Below are 20,277 nucleotides of genomic sequence, written 5' to 3'. Positions count from 1 at the left end.
AAACGTTAGCTCACAAGACATTGACTGATCCTTCACATTTCTGTGAAAGATACCGTGCATCCTCTTATCTAGGAGCTGTTCACGAAAGTTTTTCTCTTGTGCCTTCTTAATCCGGGTTTTCAGGAGTGATATATATATATATATATAACAATGGATTCAGATATCAATGAATCTTTAATCGTCAATTTTAATTGATATAACCGACGTACGTTTCAACCTAGTTGCAGGTCTTCTTCAAGGTAATAGATCACCTAATTTAAAATTTTTTAATAATATGTAATACATTGGAAAAAATTAACAAATTGTATTTAAAAAAATTGTATTGTGCATAAATTTACCTGATAATAACGGTCGAAGAAATTTCACAGTGTGGATAAACTCTAATCACTGAATTCTTAATGATGTAATTATTCAACAAAAAGTAGCGTATGATGACAATTAAAAAAAATTTACTTCTCTGGCTCAATTTTTAGAAATTTTGAAAATAAACAATAAATAATTGTTTAAAAAATTAAATAATGTTTTTAGACAATTCGACTACTTCAAACAATGTCAAAATATTGTATTTAAATCTGAAAATACGATTATTTTGTTAAATTTTTTGGGAATAAATAATTGTTTAAACAATTGAAACTTGTTTAAAAAGTCATGGTAAATATTGGTAAAATGATTTTATTTCCTAGACACTCCTCTTCAATCCCTACAAAGTTTGTTACGTTTCGATGAAACTCTGCAATATGCATTCAATTTTTCGGAAATTTGCCCATGTTAATTAAATGGGATTTTGAAGTGCCCGCTGGCACGTGTTAATATTTTCATTTAAAAAATATACGGATTTTATTTCTCCGGAAATGGAAACTTTGAGGAATTTGGGAAATTTTTGGTCGATTTTCTTTTTCAAATAATGATTTTTTAAGAAAGGTTGCTGAGAAAAAAATTTATTTTGTGAAATACGCTATTTATATTCGGATTTTTTTTATATAAAACCAGTTTTTAAAAATAAATGATGAAATACATGGAAACAGAGGTAATCGTACAAATTTGATGTGCCTTAGAAATTTAAATGCACAGAAAAATAATTTGTACGCTTTCTCCAGAAAAAGCTGTCCCGTCAACAGATAAAAATTATCCGAAGTCGGAAAATTCTAGGTTTTAATTGTTTGTAAAGTTTTTATCATCAATTTGATGAAAACTAGCTTTTTTATATCAAATCAAAGCAAAGACTTCACTAAAAGAATTTCTATATAATTTTTATTTTGTTGATGAAATTGGTCTATTTATAAATTGATAACTTTGAATATTGCTCACTTTTATTAGTATTCGGCACACTTGTATGCAGTTTTGAAAGAAAAACTAAATTTATGAAAAAAAAAAAATCAAATACAGTTTTTACGTAAAGTTCTATTTAAAAAAATGAAATACTTGGTTTTTGAAAGGTGAACTTTTCAATTTCGATGACAATTAGAAAAGTTGTATACTTCTTACAATTTTGAAAATTTTCAAAAAATAGAAACAAATATTTTTCTGATAAATTCTAACATTTTATTCAAAGATTTCACAACATGTCAAATATATTGAAAAACTATTTTTGTGATATTTTTCAGTTAGATACAAACTAAGTGTAAATCACAGTTGTTGATTTCAGTTATAATACTTATGAGATTTAAAAAATGTAATTTAAATGTATGAATTAAAGGAGAATGTGCCCCGCGTAGCGGCCCTATTATTGTTTAGAAAAACAAGGTTAAAAGTTAAAATAAACATAATTTTTCAATACTTTTATTTTTAATTTAAAAAATATACATGCGTTACTTATATTCGGAAAAAAATAAAAATGTATTAAACTTTGCTCCTGTTAGTATTCGAAGTTTATTCTTTTTAAATTGTACTTCATAAAAACCATTTGTTGCAGTTCTTCAAAACTTCTATCCCTTGAAAAAATTTGTGCTTGGAATATTTGTTTTAATTCATCACCTAGAACCATACGTATACGTTTCTATAATTATTTATTTATAATTCATTAAGAGAATATTATTTTAGAGGCCAAATACCAGTGATTTTGATGTTAGTACACCAGAGGTCTCTGTATTGTACGGTTGGTAAGTAGAAGAACTACTATATCATAATCATTTTTCATTACGCGAAATTAATTGAAAACGCAAGAAAAATAAGTTCTAAAAAATGCACTGCGGGCTGGGTTTGAACCAACAACCACAAAACCTTTTCAAAAACTTAAAATTGACACCTGGCCTTAAAATAATATCATCTACGAAAAATAATTTCGATCGAAATTAAGGAAATACAAGTTCTAAATTTTTCACCGTTGGTGCTGCGGTGGCGCAATTGGTAGCGCCCCTCACATGTAATGAGGAGGTTGTTGGTTCAAACCCAGCTCGCAGTGAGTTTTTCAGAACTTATTTTTCTCGCGTTTGCAATTAATTTCGCGTAATAAAAACGTATTATTATATAGTAATTCTTGTAATTATCAACCGTACAATACAGATACCTCTGTCTTGCTAATATCAAAATTACGGGTATTTGGCCTCTAAAATAATATTCTATCTAATTAACCAGTCTAACCGGAACTCTGTTTCTATAACTTTGTTTCAAAAATTTAAAATTGACAACTGGCCTTAAAATAATATCTTCGAAAAATAATTTCGATAGAAATTAAGGTAATACAAGTTCTAAAATTTTCACCGTTGGTGGTGCGGTGGCACAATTGGTAGCGCCCCTCACATATAATGAGGAGGTTGTTGGTTCAAACCCAGCCTGCAGTGAATTTTTTAGAACTTATTTTTCTCGCGTTTTCAATTAATTTCGCGTAATAAAAAAGGATTATTATATAGTAATTCTTCTACTTATCATTTTTCTTCAGTCATATAGTGTGTTAATTTACGATATGGGGTTTATTTTCAATGGGGAGAGTGGAATGTTTGCAGGGGGATGATTTTTTTGAACATGTGACTTGTCTCAAGGAGTGGATGTCGTTCGGGGGTAGATATAACACCAAAGAGTTGATTCGCCAAGGAATGGGGGAATTATTTACAGGAGACGACTATTTACATGAATTTCGTCCTGAAGAATTTTTTTATCGCTCGCATTTGTTTTCCCAAAGGTAGAGAGAATTATTTGCAAGGGGATGATTATTTACATCCGGTGGTTTTTCCGCAGGCGTCTCATTCTTTACAGCTTGAAAGTTTCCCAAGAGGCCTTCATTTCCAGTAGGGGTTGGTTGTTGTGCATGGGTGGCGATGTTAATAATGTTAGTTAAACTCTTAGTTCTGTATTTGACGGGAGTGTGTAGATTTACATGGAGCGTGATTCTCACAGTACCTTGATTTTGTTTAAGGGGTAGGTTTCCTGCAGGATGCTGAAAATTGATGAGGGGAATGTTTGCTACAGGGTTTTGATTTTGTCTAAGAGGGGGGCTGTCCACAGGGGGTAGATTTTCTACAGGGGTTGGAGCATTCATGGAGAGGGGGGATTTCCCGCAAGGCCTAAGTTGTGTTCAATGGGAGGGCTTCCTGCACACTGCTGTATATTGATAAGGAGGTTATTCCCACAGCGCCTTGAGTTTTTCTGAGGGACGGGTATCCCAGAAGGTATAGATTTCCCTCACTGAGGCTTAACTTCACGGTCTAAACGCGAGGAGAGGAGAATTATTTGGAGAGGAGCCCGTGCTCTGACGATTATTACTAGGGCGAGGGTGCTCCCTTAAGTCGAACTCCATGTTCGAGAACCAAGGAGTCCGTATTGGAGTTCGTTGTTTCATGGTCGCCATTGGGTATCTATTCGCTCCCAGAAGTAAGAGTAATTTTTTCGATCAGTGTAACGTATACTCTGAGCAAAGGAGGTATTGTTTATAAGGGTATCGTTCTGAGAAGGAGATGGGATGAAAAGTGTTAACTTTTCTCTCAGACTTGACGTTGGTCGGCAATTTGAGGTCAGGCTGTGGATTAAAGCGGATACAAAACTATTCAACTAAATAGGAGAGAGAAACTATCTTATAAATGGAAAAGCAATATGATCTCAAAATTCAGCAGGAACATGTTTTGGTAAGACTGTTTGCATTGAGATTTGGCGTCTTATTTTAGACAGGTGGGTATTGCGAGTTCAGATCTTAAGGTGGGGTGGCGGGGGGGGGGGGGATTGCTGCCTTGGGGTTGAGCAAACGACACTAGAGCCAGCGACTGAGATGGCTGATCTACTTATTGGGAATGTGATGGAGATTTTCTGTCAGTTGGCGGAATCCAGTTGATCAGAATGGGTGGGTGGGGGTCCTTGGCTTTGACGTTTTTCGTATTTATGGACATTTATGGACTTCGTTTCGGTGGTTGGTTCGCTTTCGCCCCGTAAAAGTCTACAAGCGACGGACGAACAGCGAAACCGTGCCTTTACTGTGAGATTCAGGGGAATTTTAACTTATCACTGCGTGGCGCAACTCTGTTTTATCTAAGTCGAATGACAGGTGAGTTTAGAATGCCAAGGGGACGGAAGAAAGAATCTTGGGTGCTCGAAAAATATGAGACCATGATTAAAAATTTGGTTCATAACCATGAATTCAATGATAATTTATAGAATTTATGCTAACAAAAATTATCGCACTAGCCAATTTCTTAGCGTAACGACAAAATGATGCGAACGGTTTTAACTACAAAATAAAAATCATCTGTAAGGGTGCGTTTGCATAAAAATTACATTTTTAAATATTTTCTATGATTTGCAAATTCTGGATACTGGGCATCTTTAGTGATTAAAAATTCAGTAAATAAGTGTTAAGGGAGACTTTCATGAAATTTTTGATTCAATTTTTAACGACTTATGACGTCCAGTGTTTAGAATTTGTAAATTCGAACAAAAATTCTAAAAGGATGATCTCCCTTATTTAATTATACATTTTAAACTATAAATACTGAATGACGACTTAAGGATTCGTCTCTTTGTTGTGCAGTAAAAAATTGATTCAGTCAACGCTTTTGACATTTGCACGCGATTTTTCAGAAGTTTTTATTCTGAAATAAATAATTTTATTGACATTTTAACTTTTGAGATGAAACCGCTGAATCGAGAATATTCTTTCATAATATATTGCAACTTAGAATCTCTCCGAAGTCAAGATAATTAATTTATACAGCTCTAATTATTTATAAATTATTATTCTGCGATTTTTTCTTCTCGAGTACTGAGCAACAGAGTGAGGTGTCCGACCTTTTCGTCCTAGTTTGCTGCATAGTCGCATCTAGCTGAGATATATTTCCTTTGAATTTCACATCAATACTTGAGCTACTTTACAACATAAAAACATACGTAAGGAAAAATTATAGTTTTAGTTTGTAAATACGAAGCGCGCTCCGTCCCATTTGCTAGGCAAAATAAAAAATAAAATAAATCGCTCTTTGTATCTTTTTCTCTTATATTCTGACAATTTATTAAATGCTCTATACAAATTTAGTTACCCACTAAGTGCTTTTCGTATATTTTTTTTCTTCTATTCCTAAACTTTTTCGACTTCCTTATTTTTTAAATACGCTTCTTAAGAAAAAAAACTGTTAATAATTTTAATTAATGCAGTTGGATGCAGCTTTCTCTCATGAACGTGTTAATATAGAAAACTTCTTTTTCATAATAATTTCACTTCTGTATCTTCTTAGTTTGCACGGCAGTATTTATATGAAGATTTCTGCGTATCAATTTTGAATGAATCTATATGTATTTTGATTTTGATGATGTGCTTTATATTTCTAAGTTCTCCGTAATTTCAGCTGTAAAATGTACGTAACGGAAGGCGAGACTTCTGAAAGAAGGTTTGAAATTGAATGTAAATTAGAAGCTGAAAATACTGGTTTAGAAGCTTTGAAAGATGCACAAAACCGAAGTCAGCGACTTACAAGTAATATGGTGGCTATTATTTCTTCTTTAGAAGAACGATTGGCTACGCTTCGCCGGACAATTCTTCCTGTATACAATGAGACTGGGAATCTTCAGTCCCAACAACATAGTAAGTAGAAATGTTATTTTTGCTACTAGTGACAAAATATATATTTTTGTAATTGTTGTGGAAAGGTTATAGTTACTCGGGGATTTGGTGTACACTAGGTTACAGCAGATTACAAGATTGCATAATTTGCATGGGATTAAAAATGATTGCATATATTTGCATGAGATTGCATCCCTCCTAGACATAATCGATTGGACACGATTATCAACGATTAAGAGTAATCAATAGTTAAATCGGTTTAAATTATTGCTTATTGTGTCAATTGTTTCCAATCCCCTTAAATTGAGTAAATGCACTTGTCTGCAATACGCCCTCTGCAGTTTTTGTTTGTAATACACATGACGCGCACGTGTTTATTGGTTAGAAATTCAATTTTTCGTAAATTAACCAAAGCTTTAACTACAAAAAATAGGCGTTTTGTTCAGGCGGTATAGCAAATGAAAAGTCAAAAGTATATGGGTTAAAAACATGTAAAAATCATACCGTTTAACGACGTGACAGTGATATAGTATGATTATCAAGTAGGCAGTTTGATATAGCGGGTATATTATTGTAAAACGCTTATTTACTTCTTATTAAATTCATATTCTTAAAATTTGTTTGTTTGACAGAGTGAAAAACTGCTTGTAAATAATTGAGGCAAAATAAAAATTCTGTAGTGAAAACTTAACCTCTAACTCAGGATAATGGATATCCAATTGAAAACGATTGGAAACATTACATAAGGTAGGATGGCGCCAATATTTTGAAACTCAGACTAAATAAATTATAGGTACTAGGCAGTCTGATAAGTCCCTGAAAAATGAAACACGGAGACGTTTTTTTGGCCAAAGTCGGTTTTATTTTTCAACATACTCTCCTTTTAGGTCGATACAGCGAGTCCAACGATTTTCTAACTTTTTGATACCGTCCGAAAAGTACTCGATCGGAAGGTCTCCAAAATACGCCTCAGTTTCAGCTATGAGCTCCTCATTTGACATAAAAACGCTTACCGGTGAGCCATCTCTTCAGGTTAGGGAACAAGTAATAGTCGCTGGGGGCCATGTCTGGTGAATACTGTGGCTGAGGAATCAATTCGAAGCCGATTTCATGCAATTTTGCTTGTGCAACTAAGCTTGAATGAACAGGCGCATTGTCGTGTTGATAAAGCGGTTTTTTCTTCTTCAAATGCGGTCGTTTTTCATCGATATCGACTTTCAATCGGTCCAATAATGATGAATAGTATGCTCCGGTTACGGTTTTACCTTTTTCAAGATAGTTCACGAATATTATGCCATGTGCATCCCAAAATACGGAGGCCATAACCTTTCCGACCCATTGTTGCGTTTTTGGACGCTTCGGAGCACTTTGGCCCGGTGGAACCCACTGTTTTGCCTGTTGCGTTGACTCAGGAGTGTAGTAGTGGATCCAGGTTTCATTCATGGTTATGAATCGGCGCAAAAACTCGGTCGGCTTACGCGAAAATAATGTCAAATTCTGCTGGAAAGTTGTCACACGAATTCGATTTTGGTCCACTGTGAGCAAACGCGGCACCCATCGCGCGCAGAGCTTTTTCAATGCCTTAAACTGAATGCACGATATTGCCCACACGTTCCAATGATATGCCTACAGCATTAGCTACCTCTCTCAATTTCATTTTGGGATCATTCAACATCATATCATGGATTTTTTCGACATTTTCTGGTGTAGTGACCTCTTTTGGGCGCCCAGATCGTTTAGCATCAACTGTGCTCGTGCGGCCACAACGAAACTCGGTAAACCACTTATGAATCGTTCCAATCGACGGTGCAGAGTCCGGGTAATACTTATCCAGCTTGGCCTTGGTCTCGGATATCGTTTTCTTGCGAAGATAGTAGTGTTTGATCAAAACTCAGTGCTGTAACTTGTAAATGCGTAAACATAAATGGCTGAAGTTTTGACAGGCAACATTTGAAGGATCAAGCTCGACGAAAAGGGTTCACATTAGTGAATACTAATGCCATCTCTTAGAATTTTCAGGTGCTTATCAGACTGCCTAATAACTCATTAAATTTTTAGTGGAAAAACTTATCCAATCCTTTCAAGTTTCTTGGAATGTAACAATTATGAATTTATAAATAAGTTTGATTTAAAATTATTGAAAATTTCTCGTTTTAAATATTTAAAATATTCAATTTTGAATATTTCAAATAATTTGGTTTGCAATGCTTAATCATAAAATATTTGAATTTTAAAGGTTTGAAATTATTAATTGTATAGTATTAGATTTATTTAGGTTTCATTAGGTTCAAAATTGAATTGAATACGTGCGGAATTCATCGGAACAAGTGGCTTTCCTTCCATAAGCATTCATTTTGTATATTCTCTTCTTCCTGAAAAATTGTGATTAATGGCCACATATTTCTGTGATTTTAGTCAAATTTTGTATTTCATAGTATGAAAAAAAGTTTATTTTTGTTCTTTATATCCAGTTGTCACTTTGAGAATTTCATAAAATTGTATGTTTCCGTGTGGACGTTTTTCGACTTCTTATGAACGTTAATTAAAAAAGGTTCAGATTTGAAAACTTAAACTTTGAGTTTTACTCTGTTCTTCTATTGTCTGTACATCTTTTTAAGCAGGAGACTATTCCGAATTTTTTCTTTAATTTTAGTGGCTACCTTGTGAATAAAAAAAATAAATTCACTGTGCAGTTCAGAAAGTTTTCGAAAAGTTTTTTTATTATAGGATGAGTTCATGTATTAATAATGGCGATGAATTACAAATTAAGTCCTTTTCCTGATAAAATAATCTTTTATCTGTAATAGTGTTTTTCAATTACTTAATTGATTCAATTAATGATCAAGCCGATTTAAAAACCTATAACCCTTTATAAAATGTTCACAACAATAAATAATCCAACAGCGCATAATAAGAAAATCCAAACAATTTTGCTGCTTTCACTAATATAAAATCAACTTTTTTATTTTTATCGCGTATCTGATTTTATATTTACAATGTATAATACAATTAGCACATTTTGTATCGTAGCACCACTTTCATCTGGTAAAAATTATGTAGAAAATTCTTATTTACTTTCTTTCGCGATATAAACTTTTTAAAATTGATATTCCAAAAAAGTCAATAACTGATTTTAAATCATTCCCGCGATACGAAAGTGCTGCTGTCACGTGTCAAATTCCAAGTACCCGATGGATACAAATTTCTACTGGGTATAAAATATATGTATTTCGAAACGATTCTCATGCAGTTTCTTGATTAGACAAAAGTTCAAAAAGTTGGATGATTTTCAAAATTATGCCATTTTTTTAAACAGATCCTTAAGCTTAAAACGCTGTTTTGAGTAGATTTCAACAAGAATTACGAATTATCTTGATAAAGTTTTTCAAATGGACACAAAGTATCGAGCGCGAACTGCGAGGTTCTTAATCAGAATGCAATCGTCAAAGTCGTAGGTGCATTGAGAACCTTCTTTAAAAACGAATTGAAAAAAATTTTAGTTACAATTTATGGTTGTAATTCCTCAGAAATTTAAATCACAGTTTTCGATTTAAGTTATAATACTTATGATTTTTGAAAAAATGCAGTTAAAGTGTACGCATTAAGCGCACGAATATTATTATATTATTAATTATTTTATTATATAATCTTATTATATTAAACTTATTTTAACCTCTTTTATTAGCGAAATTTATTGACCTTTTTTGTTTATCATAATATATAGATCCATTGTTGATTAGAAGATAACAGCTTATAATTAAACTTTAATTTTTATTTACTGAAGGTTTTTTTTATCTTATCTGTTATTCAGTTTCATAAAATTATTGACCTCCCTTCTAGAAATAACCAATTGAGATCAATAAGAAACGATAGAACTAATATCTCAATCGTTCCGAATCGTGTTACTTAATTGTGCTAAATCGATTGAAAACGATTAAGCATTTTGCATTTGCAATTGTTTTCAATCGGGTACTTGGAATTTGGCACGTGACGGCAGCACTTTCGTATGGCGGGAATTATATTAAAACAGCTATTCACTTTTTTAGAAATAATATCAGTTTTAAACAGTATATATTACGAAAGAAAGTAAATAAAAATTTGATAGATAATTTTTACAAGATTACCAAAAATTAAACGAATATTTTAAAAACGTGAAAGTTGAGAAAAGCGATTGAAGTATTATTTTATTATTTAAAAAAATGCAAGGTTGTAATTAATTGAATAAAGTTAAACAATTAAATAACACTATTAGAGATAAACGATTATTTTATGAGGAAGAGGTCTCAATTTTTAATTCATCGCCATTATTTAAACAAAAATTCGTACTATAATAAAAAACTGTTTTACTAACTCAACTTTCGAAATTGAACAGTGAATTCTTTTTTTATTCACAAGGTAACCACATAAATTGAAGAACAAATATGGAATAATTTCCTAGTTAAAAAAATGTACACAGAATAGAAGAACGGAATAAAACTCAAAGTTAAAGTTTTCAAAGCTAAACCTTTCTTATTTGACGTTAATAAAATTAAATGGCAAATTAAACCATTTAAATTGGAAGTTTTCTGAACAATGAGCATTTTAAATATATAATTAAAACCTTTAAAACCAGCTATTTTGAGTTCAAACGTCCAGTTATATATGTGAAAAAATTACAAGCTATCTAGACACTTCTTCTAAATAAAGCATTCAGAATTGTACAATATGGTTTCAGAATCTTGTAACTTTGTTTATTTTAAAATTATGCCTTGTGAAATTGAAGTATGAAAAATGTACATTTTTAATCTTGTTGCGATTTGATTTGAATAAGTAAAAATTCAGAAACTTAAAAAATATTTTTAAATTCAGGCTCATCAGTCGCCTAATTTTAAACTTAATAATTTTTTTAATTTTGGCATTTTCAACCAAGTTTCAAAAAAAATTTTAATTAAAAAATACACTTAGATTTTTTGATATGCTAAAACGTAGAAAAATGTCCATACTGTTATATGAGAGTTTATGAATTTATGATCTTAAGATGAGGCATAGACAAACCAAATCATTTTAAATATTAAAAATTGAATATTTAAAATATTGAAATCTAAAAACATTCAAGAATTTCAAATCAAACTTGTTTAAAAGTGCAGCATTCTTAGATTGCAAGAAACTTAAAAATATTCGATAACGTTTTATACCAAAAATTTTAAAAATTTTAATGAGTTTTCTACAATTTATTTGGTCCAAGTTTCAAAATATTGGCGTCATCCTACGTTCAATAATGATTCCAATCCTTTTCAATTTGGCATCCATTATTCTGAGTTAGAGGTTAAGATTGTCACTGCATCATTTTGATATTGCTATAATTATTTACAAGCGAGTGTTTACTCTTGCAAACAAACAATTGTCAACATTATGAATTTTTGGCATTTTTAAATTCTAATTTAGGAAATTTAACTGATATCCAAATCAAATTTAAAATCCTACTTAACGTCCGATAATCAAGTTAATGTGCAGAATTCCTGAAAATAAAACCAAGCTTAAAATTTTATTTAAAATTTTTTGCCTTGATAAGGATGCTGTATAAGTGCCGAAACGTTGGTGGTTGTTATTTACAAATGTTTTTTTTTATTGTGATTTGATAATGTTAAAAATAAGAAGTGCGAAATAAATAAAAGAGAGAAGAAAGGGCATTTGGTTGGTTACCTTCTCATCTTTCTTTCCCCTTTTTATTTTTGTCTAGAAAGGAAAAGAATTTTTTTTTTTAATTTTAGGAGAAAATTTTTTTTTATTGCAATGGGAACATTTTATGGTGGTTATCCAAATTTGGTCGTTAGGTTCTTGGTTTAATTTCAGGAATTTTGCAAGTTTCTTAAATTTCAATCTTATGTTTATTATTCAATTTTTTAAATGCAAATGTAAATTATGTAATCAATAAAAGTTCTATAATAAAATAAAAATTACTTTATAGAATTTTTACTAATCAATAGTAGAAGTAATACAAATAATAATCAACAGTAAAATTGTTACTAATAAATCTAAAAGATAAGTTACCAATTATAAAAATAATAAGTAACAATATTAGATAGATAAAATTTTTATTTTCTACCTGCTGGCCCTGAAAAATTGCCTTGGTTGCTAAAATAAAAACAAGCTGGCACCATTTTATCAATAACGATCTAATATATGTAGTAGTCATTGGTAAAATGGTGCCAGCTTATTTTCATTTTAGTAAGCAAGGCAATTTTTCAGGGCCAGCAGGTCGAAAATAAAACTTCTATCTATCTAATATTGTTACTTATTATTCTTATAATTTGTAACTATCTTTTAGATCTATTAGTAACAATTTTACTGTTGATTATTATTTGTATTACTTCTGCTATTAATTAGTAAAAATGCTATAAAGTAATTTATACTTTAATATAGAACCTTATTTGATAACATAATTTATATTTGCATTTAAAAAATTGAATAATAAACATAAGATTGAAATTTAATAAATTTGTAAAATTCCTGAAAATAAAACCAAGAGCCTAATAAACAAATTTGGATAACCACCATAAAATGTTCCCATTGCAATAAAAAAATTTTTTTCTCCTAAAATGGTGGTGCGCAGGATGCGCGCACTCTGGAGGCATGTGTGCGGATTAATCCGCTCGACGTGCGTTCCAATCAGCACTCAGATGCGCCATCCATGGAGGCGCATATGCGACGCACGCCATGCGAGGCAAGCGCGTGCGTGCATGAAGCAAACACTCGGTGCGCGTGGGATGACTATCCTAAAATTATTTATTTATATTAAAGGAGGTAAATAAAAAGGTTGAATTAAATAAATGTATCGGAATTCATTAACAAAATAGCACGCCTGTAGCGGGGATGGTGGAAAAAGCCCACAATCGCGATCGACTGTCCTCAAATTTTCATGTCTTCTTAGATGATAACGCTACGTGCGGAAACTCTAGGAACTACGAGAACATGTGATGTAAATTTGGTACAGCTATAAATATAACCTATTAATGCCGGTGTGTAATTGCGACCTGTTTGTGTTTAGAGGAAAAAAATTGTTGTGCAAAGTGTCAGTGCTAAAAACCTATATAATAAGTGATACAATAATGTCGCGTTGTTTTTGTAAGGGTTGTGATTCGGGTAGCAGGGCACAGAAAGAGAGACGTATTAGACGCAAAATCTTCAATATATATACTTGCGTTCTATTGTTTTTATAATCGTCCTTTTGTTTTAATGGCATTATTCATATTATTGTATAAATTATACAAGCATTATTACTGCGTTCGTGACATCAACTGATTCTTTACATAACCAAACTTAACCTATAAACACACACGATACTCCATAGCAGACGACAATTTATAAGTTTATATTTTCACTGAAGGAAAGATTTAATCTGGGAAGGCATAAAACTCAGAAGACAGGCGATCGCCAGCTGGCGACAGTCGAAATACATGGCGTGCGATCTCCTTGTAGTACCTCTTGATTCTCAAAAAACTAAAACCGGCACCCACCAACGCGTTGCAATGTTGCAAAAGGCACTGTGCTAGCTTACAGCTAGCCGGCTAGTTCCGCACATTCTCATGTGCGCAGAAAATGGCCGTGTAAAGCGAGAGTAAAAGATACGGGCAGATCTATTTATCTCTTTTACTCTCATGATAACAAAGAATATAGATTCTCTATCTCTTTCACATCTATGATATTCTGCTTTGTGATTCTGTTGCGCTACACCTACAGGACGGCACCCTTATTGCAAAGGAAATGTATAGCTTTTATAAGCATTAAACAATAAATTTGGTTGATTTATAAATTAAACATTTTGTTTAAACATGTTGCTCGCATGTACGCGCCGCAAAATTTCGTCACAGGGTGATAGTAAACATGCTCGTATTGTGCCGCACCTTGTACAAGAACTTTAGTTACAATCAAAGTTTACCCCCACGTTTTCTCCGCTCACGAAACTGTTATGTTATTGTTATAACCAATCATTTCTTCGCGAGGTGGTCTAATTTTACAACTTTTTTTTGCATAGAATTCCCTGGCCATATTATAACTATGATTAGTAATATGTTCTAAATTATATTTTGACTGTACATGTTTGAAGTTTATTTATATTCGTACTGCAGGTTCCTGGCTATATCGCTATACTTCAAGATTAGCTCCGGTGGCGGTGCGCCACCCATGGCGCCGGAAAGTGGTGGTATCACACTATTGGACCGCTCCTGCCGCTGAAAAATTTCCAAGTGAAGATCTTTTTATCGAAGACGCAAAGTGGGGTCTCGCGCGATTGGCTAGCACTTATGATGTGAAATTCTGTAAGCGTGGCACGAACATCGAAATAGTCGTAAATAAATTTAAAACAATGAACATAATTTAAGGTATATCAATAATTTTTTTAAAATTATTTTTCCGTGTTTTAATTTTTACGACTTTCTGGTTATGAGTTGAGAAATTGGCAGTATTCAGTATATTTTGAATGTAATATTTTAAATGTTAAAATTTTGAATGTAATATTTTTAATTTTTTGCAGCATAGTCTTAAAGAACTCACAAAAATAGTTTATCTTTGGAATTTTATTTATTTAATTACGATTGTTTAAGGAATCGCTTACAAACGAAAGATAAAAAAGACGCGTAGATTGTTTTCAGGAGAGCTAATTACTTATAATTCATTTAATTTTCTACAACCTTTCTATCCACCTGGGATGGGGGTTAAAGCGGAATAGAAAAAGTAGAAAGCTCAATTTTATTTTTAAAACGCAAGCTTTTTATTTTGACTCCAGGTATGTAGGCTGATTTAAGGAAAGCAAAATTTAGATCACACGACATTCTCTATTTCTCCACATTTCCGTGGAAGATGCCGTGCATCCTCTTATCGAGGAGCTGTTCGCGGAAGTTTTTCTATTGTGCTTTCTTAATCCGGACTTTCAGTAGTGAGTACTCCAGAGAGATAAGATTTGATGCATTTTGCTCACCCCTGATACTGAAGTTAAGTCCGAGTGTTTCAGCAGCCTCCGCTGCTTCATACAGAAACGCTTCTTTGCCCACTTCTTCGTGCTTCCTGATTATTTTAAGAAGAGGGTCTCTTCCATTTGCGACTCTATGTGCTGTACTTAGAATAATGCTGTTGTGAAGACATTCAAGATTTAATATTTCACGACCACCTTGACGGCGTGAGATGTAGAGTCGCGAAACAGAAGACTTAAGATGCATGCTTTTGCTTATGTCCTTTCGTGCCCCAATATCCAGGGATCTGAGCTCATTCCTCGTCCATAGAACCACTCCAAATGAATAGAGTACTACCTGGACGGCAAGCATGTTCGTTGCTGAAACTTTGTTCGTCGCCGACAGTTCAGAAGACCGAATCTGCCGGATGAGACGTTTGTACCTGCTTCGTAGAGTATCCTTTATAGATGTCAAATCCTAAATGCGGCTCTGTGGCACGCCCAGGTATATATAAGTCTCTCCAGCGCAAAGATGTCGTATAGCGCTTCTATCAACGATCTCAGAATCTTCAGGGATGCCTTAAGTTTTCCGCGCCTCAAATAAACCTTAGCGCATTTGTCTAAACCAAATTCCATTCCAATTTCCTTAGTATATCGTTCGACAATCCCGAGAGCTAGATGTATTTGCTCTTTGTTTTTAGCATAGATCTTAAGATCGTCCATGTAAAATACATAAGTGACCTTGTACTTTCGATCTGAAGGTTTGCCGCACAAGTACCCGTCGGAATGGCGAAGTGCTAGAGATAGTGGCAATAATGTAAGGCAAAAGAGGAGTGGGCTCATGGTGTCGCCCTGAAAGACACCTCTCTGAGAGGTGACCTGGTTAGTTGTCACATGATTTTTTTCAGATGAGATAGTAAATCTGGTTTTTCAAAGCGGCATCAATCTCTCTATACACCTAACTATTTGCGGATGAACCTTTAAGATTTCCAAAGGACAGGTGTTAAGTCTATGGGAAGTCGAATCGAAAGCTTTCTGATAATCAATCCAGGCCATCGATAGGCCACGCTGGTAGAATGCTGAATGCTTGCAGACACATCTATCGATGAGCAGGTTCTCCCAACATCCTGCTACGCCTTTCTTTTAGCCTCGTTGTTCATACATTTGTTGCCACACAGGTTCAATTGCTTGAATAATGCTATCATTTAGGATAGATGTGAATATCTTATAAAGCGTGTTCAGACAAGTTATTGGCCTGTAGTTCTTCGGGTCAGCTAAGTTGCTTATTTTCGGCAGGAGTATTGTGCATCCTTACACCAACCACGCCGGAATCGGCTCTTCCGCCTTTAAATATGAGGTGAAAAGACGGGCCAAATGCTTATGGGTTTAAGGAAACTTCTTCCACCAGAAGGTTTTGATACAATCTGGTCCCAGTGCGGAATAGTTCTTCATCCCTCTTAATTCTTTTTTCACCTCCTCGGTAGTGATGGTTGGGCATTCTTTATTAGGTGTTATGAGGGCATCACATAGCTCCTTGAAGCTATTTATATTTTCTGAGTCTTCGTCCAGTCTATGCTGTACTTCGTAGACTTCTCTCCAAAATACTTCGACCTCCTCTGGTTTGGGCGGGTGTTCAACAGTAACTGGAGGGTCTTGGAAAAGTCGAGATGGGTCAGAGAGAAACTGTTGATTTTCTCTGACCCACCTCTCCCTCCGCTCTAGACTTCTCTTAGCGTCAGATAGTATCCGTATTTTTTCAACAATATGCTGCCTGATGTTCAGCAGCTTTGACTTGTTAAGTGTGTGATAACGAGTCCGGAGTTCGCGCGCGAACTTTCGAACCTTGGCGGTAAAATTCCTGCCAGATGTGATGTAGTCAATCACACACTGAATTCGGGACGCGTACTGTCTTGCCCAGTCTATCTTTATGGCAAGTTGATGCATTTGTCTTTTGGTTTTATGATCAACCGTTGGTTTTGTTTTACGGTTCGCATCGGCCACAGCTCTCGCTGCATTATACACACAATAATTGATAGCCCAGAGGTCGGATTCGCCGAAAAAAATCCACGAAGCTCGTTATCCATTTCAGCCAGATCTTTAGGTTTGAGAGAAACCTTGGTGTTGATGTTTCTCCGGGTCATAAAGCATCACTCTTCCTCTATTGGATTCCTGCCCGCGGTTGGTCTTAGTGTGCAGACGTTGCTGCGAAAAGTGCAATAGCTCCGGGTGTTTCTCGCACCATAGAACATGCAGTTGTGCCATGTAACCCCTTTCAGGGGCCACACTCGCATCGTAGCACTCTAGCAAGTCGTGATTCAGTTGCTCCGTCCACCTAAAGGTCGCGAGATCCCGCCGATCCATCGCATTGAATCCATTTTCATTGGCTCCCCCAGCTCTAGAGTGGTTGGCATCGTTGGCCGACCCATTGTCGGGAGCTCTGCCCGTTCTGTTGTTTTGAACCGCACTTACTAGAACTATATTTGGTGTTGTCATTGTTGTTCCCACGAGAAGCAGGGAAAGGGGTTCGTCCATCCTTGTAGAGCCCCGCATGCAAGGATAAGGCTGCGCACTCTGAGAGGTCGCCCGGTATCCCGGAGTCACCGTTCTGGACACCTCACCCAGGTGCCATTCAGTTTTCGGCACGGTTTTCACACCTTCGCTTGGGGGTTAATTCCTTCGGGACCACCCCTTGACAATTGTCCGCGACTGCCTATTTATTTTTGTAATCATATTGAGCAGAAACCCTTGGTACAGGGACCCTCTATCCGCAACGGATGGTCAACAACAGGTGGTCTAGAGTGCTATTTTTTCGACGATACTTTAAATATCGGAAACCTAGGACAATAACATTTACTTGTCACCAAATATTTTTATTTTCTACTAATTTTACATATTTGCAAGCCAAAAAGAAGAATGTTCACAAAACCGAGTTTTATTTACAAGAGTGCAACATTCAAAGAAATAGTTGAATTTTCAAATAAAAAGATGAATATATTCAACGAAAAAGAATTTCTTAACCAAGAAGATCTATGTACTAACAAAAAAGACGAATTTTCAACAAAACACATCCATTTTCAACGATTTAGTTGTATTTTCAACTGAAAGAGGTAACTTTTCAAAAACTCAAAATTCCAAATAAAATTGCAGTTAAAACAATTAATTTTCAAACTATAGTGAAACCAATTTTTAACAAAAAAAATGAAAATTCAAATGAAATGATGATTAAACTTAAATTAATTGAAACTGTATGAATTAATTAATTAAAAATTGATTAAATTAATGACTAAACCAAATAATTAAATTTTCAACCCAAAAGATAAATTAACTATCAAAAAGATTCATTTGCACATCGATTTTCAACTAAAAAATATTGAAATTTCAGTTAAATATATGAATTTTTTAATCAAATGATAAATCTAAATGTATTTATAAATTTATTTATGGAAATACGTGGATTTTCAAAACTAAACGATTCATTTGCAAACAAAAATAGAATAGTTATATTTTTTGTCAAATAAATAAGTTTTGAATAAGAACAAAAACAAATTTTCAAGAAACGAATTAAGTTTTTAACCAAAGACATGAATTTTTTACCTAATAGTTGAATATTCAATACAAAAATGACAAATTTTCATAGAAAACAACATTCAATACTTGTAAATCAACTTTCAATACTTGGAAATCAAGAGCGGATTGCAGCTACTGTGATGTTGGCTCAATTTTTCAACACAAGCTTTCAAAATTTTAAGTTTTCATCCGGAATTTTTCTAATTCACATTTAAGACAGTTCCGATAGGGATGCGGTGCAATTGAAAACAGAATTGAATATTTCAAATTAAAAGCTTTTAAAATTATTCGAATATAAATTTTGATTCAAATAAAAAAATTTTGATTCGCCGTAAACATTGATTAGACAAAATTGTCTAAAGTTATAAATAAATTTACCTTCATTTTCACCGTTGAAAAGATTCTTTTCTATATTGTAGACAATGTAGGCCATTAAAATCAACTTTAAATTATTGTGCGGAAACATTCAAAATAGAAAGTTTGTACTTTTACATGGAAAATTTTGTATTCGAAAAATTTTCCAACAATTTTGACCTCGCAAGCTCGTTTAAATCAAAATTTCTATTGAAAAAGAGGATAATTTCTTCATTTTTTAATGGTTTCAATTTTAGAATTGTGAAGTTTCACGGTAAGGGTTAAATTATAAATGTTTCTCTATTTATAGGTTTAAACCTTTCAATTAACAATTCCACACTTTCACCTATACACTTTTCCGATTAAAGAATACGCAGCTCCTTCCTTTAGTATTTTTGGCCGTAGAATGTAAGAAGAGATGATAAATTACGAAAACTCTCAACATAAATCGTACAGATTAACCGATTTTCTTCTATCTCTTTTTAATCGTCTCTTCGTTATTTAATGCACCTAAGGCAGGATATTGAAATTAAGTTCCTTAATATTTTAATAGTTTTTCATTTCTCTTAACCGGGTCTGAGCTCTAACAATCAGAAGGTTGAGTGAGGCATAATAGACACTCAATCTAAGTCCTGGGCTCGATCCTGAGTTTACGATATTTGAAGTAATGTGGAGAAAATAATACTCTAGACCACCCGTTGTTTCATTTGGAAATTAGCCGTCCCGATATTCCTTTCACTATTGGCACATTCATCGTGGTGGTTTGCTCCTTCCCAGGCGCATAAAGTGTTCGCTTGTGCCATGAGTGGCGCCCCGCTGCCAGAGCTAATCCTTAAGTATATCGTGTTTCGAGACCGAGATTGATTTTCGGTATATATTGCATCCTGGAAAATTAGTTTAGCTTTAGCAAAAATCAAAATATATTTAGATACTGTAATAGAATATTTGAACAAATGAAAGCTAAAAATAAATATAGAGAAAAATTCAACTTTTGCAGAGTGTGCCAAAACTAGGTGTCCGGACTTATATGACTCAATACAAAAAAATAAACTGAAGCTTCTTTGGAAAAAATGTATTGAAGTTTTAGTTTTTGAGTTATAAAATGAATAATTCGGACCAATCAGGAGCACCCCATAGAAACTCCTAAGTGCGTATGATGGAGGCCAACGCTGTATTAGTGACCGTTGCCGAATATACACCCTGTATATTCAATAAATTTAAATCTCAATATATACAGGGTATCCCAGGAGTATTTTCGTTCCTCGTAATTACAAACGAAAAGTCCTGAAACACTTTTGGGTTCGTTGCGGGTTTGGGGTATCATATGCACGGTGAGCGGGAAGCGAAGAAAAGTTTGCCTGAAATGACGACAAAAACGGGCAAGTGGATCTTTTTCCTGATACCCTAGAGTCTTAAAAAATCATTTGCGCAAAATCGAATCTGCTCGTCT

At 33.8% G+C, this 20,277-nt stretch overlaps 1 protein-coding gene and 1 non-coding gene across 12 annotated transcripts in view; both read left to right on the top strand.

Moving 5' to 3' along the window:
• Positions 1-20,277, top strand: part of LOC117171308 (exocyst complex component 7) — a 336,468-nt gene that overhangs the window by 83,278 nt on the left and 232,913 nt on the right. For 10 of the 11 annotated variants that reach the window (XR_004466862.1, XM_033358480.1, XM_033358484.1 and 7 more), the window contains 2 exons: positions 5,766-6,001; positions 14,089-14,277. Coding sequence is in view for 10 of the 11 variants with exons in the window: in XM_033358480.1 (XP_033214371.1) it covers positions 5,766-6,001; positions 14,089-14,277 (425 nt within the window). In the remaining variant the exon portion in view is untranslated. The remainder of the gene's footprint in view (positions 1-5,765; positions 6,002-14,088; positions 14,278-20,277) is intronic. The other variant, XM_033358485.1, reaches the window with a different exon arrangement.
• Positions 2,329-2,401, top strand: Trnat-ugu. The gene has a single exon. It is a non-coding gene; the product is annotated as a tRNA-Thr (tRNA).

This window comes from Belonocnema kinseyi, chromosome 4, assembly GCF_010883055.1.
Source record: "Belonocnema kinseyi isolate 2016_QV_RU_SX_M_011 chromosome 4, B_treatae_v1, whole genome shotgun sequence".
Classification (NCBI taxonomy): Eukaryota; Metazoa; Arthropoda; class Insecta; order Hymenoptera; family Cynipidae; genus Belonocnema; species Belonocnema kinseyi.
The sequence above is the reverse complement of the archived record's forward strand: the minus strand, read 5'-3'. Positions and strand labels throughout refer to the sequence as shown.